Source organism: Salmo salar, chromosome 04 (assembly GCF_965601325.2).
Source record: "Salmo salar chromosome 04, fSalSal1, whole genome shotgun sequence".
Lineage (NCBI taxonomy): Eukaryota > Metazoa > Chordata > Actinopteri > Salmoniformes > Salmonidae > Salmo > Salmo salar.
This window is the reverse complement of record NC_138294.1, coordinates 31,419,053-31,431,478: the sequence shown is the minus strand read 5'-3', so window position 1 is coordinate 31,431,478 and position 12,426 is coordinate 31,419,053. Positions and strand designations below refer to the sequence as shown.

The 12,426-nt window shown below is 40.5% G+C and overlaps 2 protein-coding genes across 2 annotated transcripts; both read left to right on the top strand.

Annotated features, from left to right (window-relative positions):
- The first annotated feature begins 335 nt into the window (after positions 1-335).
- LOC106602770 (uncharacterized) lies at positions 336-2,849 on the top strand. Its single transcript, XM_014195615.3, has 3 exons — positions 336-404; positions 1,217-1,810; positions 2,136-2,849. The coding sequence occupies exons 2-3, from the start codon at positions 1,223-1,225 to the stop codon at positions 2,370-2,372; spliced, it is 825 nt and encodes a 274-aa protein (XP_014051090.1). The 5' UTR covers positions 336-404; positions 1,217-1,222; the 3' UTR covers positions 2,373-2,849.
- A 266-nt stretch (positions 2,850-3,115) lies between these two features.
- On the top strand, positions 3,116-7,416 carry LOC106602772 (uncharacterized). The gene is made up of 6 exons (XM_045716767.2): positions 3,116-3,310; positions 5,469-5,576; positions 5,679-5,990; positions 6,100-6,239; positions 6,345-6,451; positions 6,544-7,416. The coding sequence occupies exons 1-6, from the start codon at positions 3,199-3,201 to the stop codon at positions 6,710-6,712; spliced, it is 948 nt and encodes a 315-aa protein (XP_045572723.2). The 5' UTR covers positions 3,116-3,198; the 3' UTR covers positions 6,713-7,416.
- Positions 7,417-12,426: the final 5,010 nt, after the last annotated feature.

Below are 12,426 nucleotides of genomic sequence, written 5' to 3'. Positions count from 1 at the left end.
ACGTACGCAGGGAGCGGCTGCGCCGCACGGCTTGCAATGACTTTTTAGTGTATGCAATGTGTTATTATTTATGACTAGATTCAAGGTGCATTGACGTACATTTTAATATTGCCTTCAAATTCACACTGGGTTAAAAGTTACATAAAACATTATTGTGCACTCGCAGTAATTTACAGTAGAGCTAAATGCAGACTTGAAAACACACAAAGGCCAGATCAAGGTTCTAATGACAACGTTTCAGTTTTGTTTCCTCACACTGATGAACCCATGTTAGTCGCTCCCTCTGTTACCTAGGCAACTATCAGTCAATTGCATAATTCTACTTGAATAACCAGTCTAGCAGTGGCAGACTAGTCACCACATCTTCAGAGAGTAGTGGAGAGGGAGGCCACACCGTAAATAAGGTACTAACTTTAGCGTGTGTGTGTCTGTGGGTCTGTGTGTGAGTGTATGTATGTATGTTAGTGTGTGTGTGTGTGTGTGTGTGTGTGTGTGTGTGTGTGTGTGTGTGTGTGTGTGTGTGTGTGTGTGTGTGTGTGTGTGTGTGTGTGTGTGTGAGTGTATGTATGTTAGTGTGTGTCCGTGCTTGCGTGTGCGTAGAGTTTATCTATGCAACAGTGTGATACGAACATTATTATCTGTTGGTGGGTGTTTTTAGCAACCTACTTGTTTGGAAACCGGTTTTTGATATTGGTTTTAATACTTTACTTTGATGCCTGAATATCTCTATCTCTCTCTCTCTCTCTCTCTCTCTCTCTCTCTCATATATATATATATAAATAATCTCTCTCTATATCTCTCTCTCTCTCATATATATATCTCTATATATCTCTCTCTATATCTCTATATATCTCTCTCTCTATATCTCTATATATCTCTCTCTATATATCTCTCTCTATATATATCTCTATATATCTCTCTCTCTATATATATATCTCTATATATATCTCTATATATATCTCTCTATATATCTCTCTCTATATCTCTCTCTATATATATATATATCTATATATATATCTCTCTATATATATATATATCTCGCTCTCTCTATATATCTCTCTATATATCTCTCTATATATCTCTCTCTATATCTCTCTCTATATATATCTCTATATCTCTCTCTCTCTCTCTATATATATATATATATATTTCTCTCTCCATCTCTCTCTCTCTCTCTTTCTCTATCTCTCCATTCCATCTTTTATCATCCCTACAGTTCACGATGGTGCGGTCTGTCAGAGAAGAAGGTAGTCAGCTGAGCACCATACAAGACCTGAAGGACTCTGGCTTCGGCCGTCCTCCCCCCCGACACGGCCTCAAACTCCTCTTCTGGTTCGCCAACGAGTGTGTGGTGTTCAATCACCACGGCAACATGCTGGTACAGTGCCACCCTGAGAGAGGCGACTTCGGCTTCCACTACTTTGGCAACTTCGAGGAGATTCTCCCAGTTCTTTCGCGAGACCGCAGGGAAAGCTACTTCGAGGTGGGCAACCTGAACACAGAGACCTATTCCAAAGCCGAGGACCTACCGGACTACGTGAGCCAGGACTACGGGCTTTCCCTGGGCTACCGCCAATGCAACAAGGACCGCATCATCATCAGGCTGAAGCAGGGGGACGTGACGGCCACCTATGTCACCGAGCACAAGGAGAACGGCGGCCGGGGGGAGTTTGACTCCGAACGCACCCACCTTGTAAATCCGGATTTGATCCGCATCATCCGGGACCCTGAGCTGGAGCTAGCAACATTCCTGGACCAGACGGGCTACATGGGGCTGTCGCTGAGAGACCGCCTCCTCAGAGCTTTCAAGGTCTTCATCTTTTTTTGTGTCTTCTTGGTGATCGCTTCTGTTATTTTGAGCACGTCTTTAGAGAGACACGTCTGATATTAGCCATTGTGCGTTTATAGGTTAGGTCATATAGTAAATACAATAGTTATGTTATTATATAAATAGTCAAATTGTTATGCTACAAATAATATGTTATCATTTTCAACAGATTGTTTAAAAACGAATGGAAACTTTCTGTCTATGAATTTTTTTGGTAAAAATCAAAGAAGAAAAGAAGAAGAAATACGTATCTTCTCGTTGTTTCATTATAGCAAAAAATGTAATCTCTGTTATCGTTTCATTATAGAAAAACTCGGATGTCATCTCGTGGGAGTATGACTCCGAACCTTCCCAACCCTCAGAACAATCAGGTCCGGACCATAACACTTGGGATCTGGAGCAGGACCAGACCACTTCCCAGACGGGACGATCACTAAGAAAACGATGCACCAGATCTTGCAAAGTCTTTAGTGCCTTTGTAGTCATCCTAATGGTTCTCCTGGTCATCACTTTGATTGTTTTGGTCATCTTAGGGAAGTTGTAGAGATAGCAGTCATTGTAGCCGTTGTGCTGCTGTTGGTCCATCAAGGTTGGGGTCAATTCCATGTCAACTAAGTCAATTCAGAAAGTAAACTGAAATTAAACATTTTCCGAATAGAAAAGCTTTGGGAAATGACTGAATTGAAATCTAATTGACCCTAACCCTGAGGTCCGTAGATCAGAAATGAAATAGTTGTATTATTATGTTTTATGATTATGTTAACTCAATACTTATAACACATTACTCTTGTATGTCTTTCTGCTCTTGTCTCTTCTCACTGGCACTGATTTTTCACGTATTTTCCTTCCAAAGACTGTGATATGTGGTCGTCGTTACATTCCTTAGTTGAATGCACTGACTGTGAGTTGCTTTGGTAAAGAGTGTCTGCTAACTTACTAAAATATGACATGTAATGATATTTTTTTTAATCTTTTTGTAATCAATAAGATAATGGTTTAGAATAAAATACAAAGAAGGCAAGTTGTATAAATTGTCTTTATTTCACATGTGATATATTTCTGTTCTTTATAAAAATAGGGAACAGGAACCTCTCTAACACACGCACACACACACACACACACACACACACACACACACACACACACACACACAGTCTTGTACAACTAACACACACACACACACACACACACACACACACACCCACACACACACACACACACACACACACACACACACACACACACCTACATAAACACTTGACCTTTGTCACCTCATTGTCATTTGGACTGAAGTCAGAGCATCACTGAGACAGACAGCATCGACAGACTATACACACAGTACCAGTTATCATCATCATCATCATTGATATATGGAGATAGAAGAGGACATCTATGTCAATGTAGAGGAGATCAGTGTGAAAGACTGTGATGATCTGGCTGCTGGTTATGAGACTTTACACCAGAGTCCACAGACTGGAACAAGTAAGTGTGTTTTACGGCTTCTTACTGAGAGTTACCATGACTTGACTCACACACACACACACACACACACACACACACACACACACACACACACACACACACACACACACACACACACACACACACACACACACACACACACACACACACACACACACACACACACACACACACACACACACACACACACACACACACACACACACACACACACACACACACACTCTTTTGATCATAAATAAGAATGTGTAAAGCAGACCTACAGTAAGAGCTGCTCTAAAGAGTCCAAAGACATGACAGATTAACACGTAGGTGACAGATCTGAGGGAATGGTGGATGGAATCTGGATGCTGTGGAATGTGGTGTAGAAATGGTGAAACTATCTTGTGAAGTGACTACAGTGAAAATATGAATAACCTTTAGGAGGGACACATTTACTTGATTTACACATTTGAAGCAAAACAAACAACAATGTGAAAATCAAAACGATTTGATAGTCTGAATCAGGGCTGTCTGGAGAATTTTGCATTGTTCAAACACCTGAAACAGCTTTTTCCTGTAATCTAGAGCCATAATCAATGTGCTTAATTCTATGTAAAAAAATATGTTTATTTTTCTGGTGTTAGGTTCTAATTATCAGAGTAAGAACTTGACGGAGAATATGAAAGCTTAACCAAGTTTATTCATCCCAGAGGATCGAACAGCTGTACCGACAAAAACATGGTTCCACCAGTGGTGGTATACATACCCCACTTTGTGTAGAGTCTCCTCCTTCTCGCTAAACATTGTATCTTTATTGCTAGGCAGGAAAGTAAGTGATACGGGCAATAAACGGTTTCTCTTCCCTTAACGGGACCTGACCTGACCTCGGCCCCCTTATCCACGGCTCTCTCCCTTTAAGGACACAAGGCGAGACCCAAATACAGACACAGGAAGCAGATGGTTGAGCTCCGATATTTATTATAATCCAAGGGGTAGGCAAAAGGTAGGTCGGAGACAGGCGAGAGTTCATAAACCGGGTCAGAGTTCAAAACAGTACCAGACGAAGGGCAGTCTCGAGGTCAGGCCAGGCAGGGGTTCAGTAACCAGATCTGAGTCCAAACAGTACAAGGGGATAGGTAGGCTTGAAGTCAGAAGAGGCAGAGTGGTCAGGCAGGCAGGTTCGGATTCAGGACTGGCAAGGGTCGAAACCAGGAGGACTAGAACCATATGAGACTGGGAAAGAATAGGATCAAGGAAACCGCTGGTTGACTTGGCAAACAAGACGAACAGGCACAGAGAGACAGGAAACACAGGGATAAATACACCAGGGATAGTAATCGACACCTGGAGGGGGTGGAGACAATCACAAGGACAGGTGAAACAGATCAGGGTGTGGCACTCCCCCTTATCAATGCCTGCCACATGCGATCGTTCTCCCTGACCTCAGTACATTCTAAGCTTCATTGCACCCACCATAACTCTTCCTCCTACCATTAACTTCTGGTGTAGACCCTAGACTATGGCACCCCTCGTCTCTATTTTAACTAATGATTAATAATATTTAAAGTTTAGCAATCCGAACCCATCACTGCATATCTAAGTGTACCGCTTGAGCTGTCTGTATCCTCCTCTCCTGACTCTTTAAAAATATTCATCAACTAAATATGCTTTTCTGCTTCTCTGCTAAAATCTGGGTAAAAGATTGAAAGGAATGTGAGTCTTATTCAGTACATTTGGTAATTGCTTGCTTTTTTAAAGTATACCAACCTTGCCAGCATGCATGCCAGCTTAGTTAGACAAGCTAGCTACTCTAACTGAAATGGCTTCTTGGTAGCTAGTTATGAGGTTTGGAGATTGGGAAGCAATCTCGGCTAGCTAAAGCCGACTTCATAAAATTGCTAGGTGGCTAGCAGTATTATAGAGAAACAACAACAACAAATGTACAATCTAAATCATATATTTTTTTTTTACATGACAAATCTGAGGGGGCATGGTACCTCTGGTTTGAATTTATTTTCAGTCATATGGAAGTGGGACTGAGATGAAGAAGACAGAATTATTGTTGACCATAGCATCAATTCCTCATTGTATCAGAGGAGCCTTGGTTTGTGAGGTAGAATAGAATAGATAGGATGAGGTCAGGTGTATGTAACCACTTGTTTCTCTACACCTGCAGGACCGAAGCATGAGAATCAGAACTGTCAGCCTTACAAGCTGGCTACAGTTTCTCTGGGACTGCTGTGTGTTCTCCTGCTAACCACAGTCATAGGTCTCTCTGTGCTCTGTGAGTATTCCATTCTCACATGTTGGACTTTAGGTTGAGTGCAGTTATGCGTGTGTAAGAAAGTTAACAACAGAAGGATAACAGCTCTCTCTTCCGTCACAGATGACGATGACTACAATCAACTGTCCAAAACTCATTATCTCCTAACAGCCAACCACACCACAGAGAAGAAAGAGCTTCAGACTAGTTATGAAAACCTGACTAAAGAGAAAGAACAGTTGGAGAGGGAGAGAGACCAGTTACAGATCAGTTATAAAAGCTTGACTGAAGAAAGAGACCAATCACAAACTCATTATATCACCATAACTGGAGAGAGAGACCAGTTACAAATGCATCACAACTCAATGATTAGAGAGAGAGACCAGTTACAAAGGAAAATTTCAGAGCAGGAGAAAAAGATATCAGAAGAACTGGGTGAGTATCAATTCCATGATAATAACTGTGGATTTGAGTTGATTGTGACATGTTGAAAATGATTTTCTGTATGTATGACTATATTCATCACTGTACTTTCTCTCTGCAGGATGCTGTCCTGACGGTTGGAGGAAATTCAGATCGAGCTGTTATTACCTTTCAACAGAGAGTAAAACTTGGACTGAGAGCAGAGCAGACTGTATAAGAGGAGGAGCAGACCTGGTGATCATAAACAGCAGAGAGGAACAGGTGAGAGAGCGGAGGAGCAGAAACAAAGGGGGAAATAGCGAATGAGAGAGAGAAACAGAGAGAGAGAGACACACAGACTAAACACACCAACTATGCTCTTTTCAGGTGTTTCTAAACAAACTGGGAAAAGATGTACATTTCTGGATTGGTCTGACTGACTCAGAGATGGAAGGCATCTGGAAATGGGTGGATGGAACAACACCAACAACAACGTAATATTTACTTGTTGTAGATTATTTTTGAAGCGTATTGTTTCTTGAACTAATATCATGTTGATATCATTTTCTGCTGAACTGGTTCTTAGGTTCTGGAGAAGAGGACAGCCAAAATATACCGACGGGGAGGAGGATTGTGTGGTCTTCAACAGGTTTACTGATCTGTCTTGGCACTGGGCAATTATTCAGTCATGGAATGACCAGCCTTGCTCAGTGAGTACTCAATGGGTATGTGAGAGCAGACCTAAAGTGTCCTAACATAACAAATCCATCCTCAACAGGAGAATAATATCTGAATTCCCTTTTGAGTTAGCAATTGTATTATCACAGATTATTGTTGAAGTGTAATTTAAATCTATTACATCATTAGTTATGATTAGTAATGATTGTTCTTATGATTTGTAATGATTGTTGTTATGGTTTGTAATTATTTAATTTATATAATATAGAATTGCTTTTTAAGAACCATAGTATTATGAATGTGAAACTCTAACCTGAAAGCTAATGTAGTGAATTGACATGCAGGGTCAAATCTAATCTAATCATCTAACAGTGAACTGTGAACAAGGCAAGTGCCATGCTTCAATTTGTGTTTATTTCTTTGTCAGATGGGATGATAATTATAGGCTACTTACTAATTCATTTGAGCTCCTAGTGGATGATATTAAATACATATTTTGAAAGCTAACAGAACTGAAATGTTTGAATTGTATTGTACATTGCAGGCATAATTTCTCTGTCCATGTGATACATATTATAAATTATTTTAAACCAAAGTGAAAATACAACTGTTATGGTATTTTATTCCACATTGAATATCGTTGTGTTTCTTTATATGGATGTTGGGGAACAGAGCCCACACCCCCACCTCTCTCTCTCACACACACACACACACACACACACACACACACACACACACACACACACACACACACACACACACACACACACACACACACACACACACACACACACACACACACACACACACACACACACACACACACACACACACACACACACACACACACACACACACACACACACACACACACACACACATAGTGCATACACATTTATTTCACCTCATTGCAATTTGGACTGTAAGGACATTCAGAGCATCGGTGAAACAGACAGCGTACAAAGACAGAGACAGAGCAACAGAGACTATACACACAGTACCAGTTGTCATCATCATTGATATATGGAGATAGAAGAGGACATCTATGTCAATGTAGAGGAGGTCAGTGTGAAAGACTGTGATGATCTGGCTGCTGGTTATGAGACTTTACACCAGAGTCCACAGGCTGGAACAAGTAAGTGTTTTTGAAGACAATAATGACTGAGAAGTACATTTTGATAAGAGTACACTGCAAACTAAAGGTATTTAAATACATCCGGATAAGGATGAAAGTCCCAGATCCCGACACCTCAGAATATTCTCCACATGGGCCAACTAGTCATTTAAATCAGTATGATAAATGGTGCCCCGTGTTATGCAACAAGGTCATCTCCATTCAGCTGGGGATCAACTAAAACACCCTCCAGAGTCCCCCGAAATCAAATTGCCGTATAAACGGTGCTTAATCGTCCCACATCGGTCATAGACCTGAGGGGATAGCAGATGTGTTCAGTGGGCCCAAGGGGCAAAGCAGCTTTAAAGAAGTTCTCTGGCTACAACATCAATATAAAGAGGTTTATTATCATCATTAATGAGAAACAGTGAGGCAATTAGTGGAAAGGTTCCTAATTTTTAGATGGACTTCTAATGTTTCAAGCATCATTTTTTAAATGTTTATATATAATTTGGATGGAAGTGATAGTAGAGGAGGACAGAAATACATTTGATTTCTGTTGGAAGTCCACAAGACTCAGTTCCTCTTGGTATAACAGCATTGGTTTGGGAAGTGTATGTAACAACTTGTTTCTCTACATCTGCAGGACTGAAGCGTGTGAATCAGAAATCTCAGCCTTGGAGGATGGCTGCAGTTTCTCTGGGCCTGCTGTGTGTTGTTGATAAGAGAATTATCTAATAAAGGTAAATGAATCAATAAACCATGATGAATTATTAGTCATACAGCATGGTTAACCTGTTAGGGCTAGGGGGCAGCATTGACACGGCTGGATAAAAAACATACCCGATTTAATCTGGTTACCACTCCTACTCAGTAACTAGAATATGCATATACTTATTACATATGGATAGAAAACACCCTAAATTTTCTAAAACTGTTTGAATGGTGTCTGTGAGTATAACAGAACTCAAATGGCAGGTCAAAACCTGAGAGATTCCTTTACAGGAAGTGGCCTGTCTGACCATTTGTTGAACTTCTTTTCCATCTCTATCATTTACTAAGGATCTCTGCTCTAACGTGACACTTCCCACGTCTTCCATAGGCTCTCAGAGCCCGGGAAAAAACAGAATGTCGTCATTCCAGCCCCAGGCTGAAACACATTATCGCCTTTCTCAAGTGGCCCATCAAGAGACACTAGCTTATGCGCGTGACCCCGACCGCCCCCGCCTTTGGGATTTTTTCCTCTGTTTGCCGAAAAGGAGATTCCCTGTCGGAATATTATCGCTTTTCTACGAGAAAAATGACGTAAAAATTGATTTTAAACAGCGGTTGACATGCTTCGACGTACGGTAATGGAATACTTTGAATTTTATTGTCAGGAATTGCGCCAAGCACGTGACACTTCTTTACTATTTCGGATAGTGTCTGGAACGCACGAACAAAACGCCGCTATTCGGATATAACGATGGATTATTTTGGACCAAACCAACATTTGTTATTGAAGTAGCTGTCCTGGGTGTGTATTCTGACGAAGACAACAAAAGGTAATGACATTTTTATAATAGTAAATATGATTATGGTGAGTGCTAAACTTGCCGGGTGTCTAAATAGCGAGCCCGTGATGCCTGGGCTATGTACTTAGAATATTGCAAAATGTGCTTTCACCAAAAAGCTATTTTAAAATCGGACATATCGAGTGCATAGAGGAGGTCTGTATCTATAATTCTTAAAATAATTGTTATGCTTTTTGTGAACGTTTATCGTGAGTAATTTAGTAAAATGTTAGCGAATTCCCCGGAAGTTTGCGGGGGGTATGCTAGTTCTGAACGTCACATGCTAATGTAAAAAGCTGGTTTTTGATATAAATATGAACTTGATTGAACAAAACATGCATGTATTCTATAACATAATGTCCTAGGGTTGTCATCTGATGAAGATCATCAAAGGTGAGTGCTGCATTTAGCTGTCTTCTGGGTTTTGGTGACATTATATGCTGGCTTGAAAAATGGGTGTCTGATTATTTCTGGCTTGGTACTCTGCTGACATAATCTAATGTTTTGCTTTCGTTGTAAAGCCTTTTTGAAATCGGACAGTGTGGTTAGATTAACGAGAGTCTTGTCTTTAAATGGCTGTAAAATAGTCATATGTTTGAGAAATTGAAGTAATAGGATTTTTAAGGTTTTGAAAATCGCGCCACAGGATAGCCGTGGCTGTTACGTAGGTGGGACGAATTCATCCCGCCTAGCCTAGAGAGGTTAATGAATAATCAATATAATAATAAATGTAGTGATCGATTGATCTGATTAGTTCCAGAAAGTCCAGGAACCACTGGAGAGGGAAAGAAATGTGTGTATGCAATTAGTATAGAGAGCAGGGGACAGATGGTAAAGGGAGTAAAACTTCAAAGGGTTCCTAACCTTGAGGGAAAGGAACAGGCTGAGCTAGAATGTGATAAACAGCGTGAGAAGTCAATGGGGGATGCAGGTCACCAACAGTTTGTGTGTAAATGCATGTGCGTAAGTAAGCAAGAACTATAAAATGACTGTTTTGTTATCCTGACCTCAGAACGTTCTCATGAATAAAGCTACAGAAACCTTTTGCAGAAAGCTGAGTCCTTGCCTAATTATTTAACCCATTGTCTTACAAACCTTGGGCATTAGTCAAGGCGAATTGATTATTGATTATTATCATGAAGATATAAAATTCCTTTAACAATTGGTCCTTCGAGCCGGATCTCAAAAACTGCCGCTGTCGTTCCAAAGAGACACCGAAACCGTGCACGGGCGGATGAAATATCCGTAAATCAAAGACCTGGCCCTTTCTGTGGGTTCTTTACAGGCCGGTGGCAAACTGGTACGCGACAGAGGTGGTGACGAGATTCAACGAACATTGAAAAACTCAGCTGCAAATAACAAGGTTAGTAAGCTTTATTCATACTTTTGGGGAATAGCACCTGTATGATTACATTAAATAAGGAGTGAGTGATACACCTGTGTGTCTGCATTGCATGATGAAAGGAGTGAAGCACCTGTAAGTCGGCATTACATGATGAAATGAGGAATACACCTGTATGTCTGCATTGCATGATGGAATAAGGGACACAATTGGGTTTTGGCATTAAATGAGGAAACATTGATGTGAGTGAAAGGCAAAAGCGATTGATGTGAGTGAAAGGAAAAAGCGATTGATGCGAGTGAAAGGCAAAAGCGATTGATGTGAGAGTGAAAGGCAGGAGAGCAAGTAGAGGATTTTAATGTACTCTGGGTGTTAGATGCTGAAATTGGTGAATGTTATAGCTGGTGACCTGGCTTCAGAAATTCGCGTGGAGAAAACGGTTTTAAAGGGAATCAAGTATTCTGCGCGAACGGAAGGCAGGAATCAGTTGTAAATTCAAAAGGATACGAATTCGAAAGAGATGCAGGGTTCGAAACGACCCTGGGCAACTGTGGCCACTGCATAAGACTAAAATAAGGCTTATGGTGAGACCTGATAACGTAGTAAAAGGGTCAAGAGTCCATAGGGGGATAGTCGGTACCTAAAGATAGAGTTTATTTAGGTCTGATATCCATGGGAGAAGAGAAACCTAATATGGCGGAGTGAGAAACAGATATTGTCAAGAGTTACATGAAGCAACAGATAAATAGGCTGTTAACTAGGGCTTTACGACCCCTGGAAAATAGTTTATAGTTGCATATGTATGCGACCTAATGTCCGATCAAGAGTCCCCTCTATAGATAAAGTTTTGAGAGAGATAGAGTGATTATGCTGGGATGAGTGATTGCATGTCAAGATCGGTGTGGGGGATCAATCATTGTAGCAAAACAACTCTATATTGATAATTAAGGAAATTAATGGGTGTTGTTACACATAGAGGATATATTGATAAAGTCGAGAGAAGGACTGAGTAGTTCTTCTACGCGTGAGATAGAATCAGTGTGTCAGGATAAATACACATAGATGTAAGGGCTGTCTGAAGAGAGAGTGGACCAAAACACAGCGGAGTTAGTGTTCATCATTTAATATTTAATTGAACAACGTGAACACTATACAAAAACAAGAAAAGAGAAAACCGACAGCCAACAGTCCTGTCAGGTGCAAACACTAACAGAAACAATTACCCACAAAACCCAAAGGAAAAACATGCTCCTTATGTGTGACTCCCAATCAGCAACAACGAGCTTCAGCTGTGCCTGATTGGGAGCCACACACGGCCCAAAACAAAGAAATACAAAAACATAGAAAAAGGAACATAGAACGCCCACCCAATGTAACACCCTGGCCTAACCAAAATAAAGAACAAAAAACCCCTCTCTATGGCCAGGGGGTTACAATAGAGGATATATTGATAAAGTCGAGAGTCGCGAGAAAGACTGAGTAGTTCTTCTACGCGTGAGATAGAATCAATGTGTCATGATAATTATACGCCAAATTCTAGGTTAATAACGGAAAAAGATAATTAGTTACGTGTGCGAAAGATATATTGATAAAGTCAAGAGTCGCAGGGAACGACAGAAAAATAAGTATAACTTATAGTCGTATACGTGTGAGATATAAATAATATGTCAGGAAGCATGCGAATAATAATTCTAAAATTCTAGATTAATAACAGTAAATAGCATACACATAAAGATTAACAACGAGTAGACACTGATTGTATTTGATCCAGAGTTTTTATAA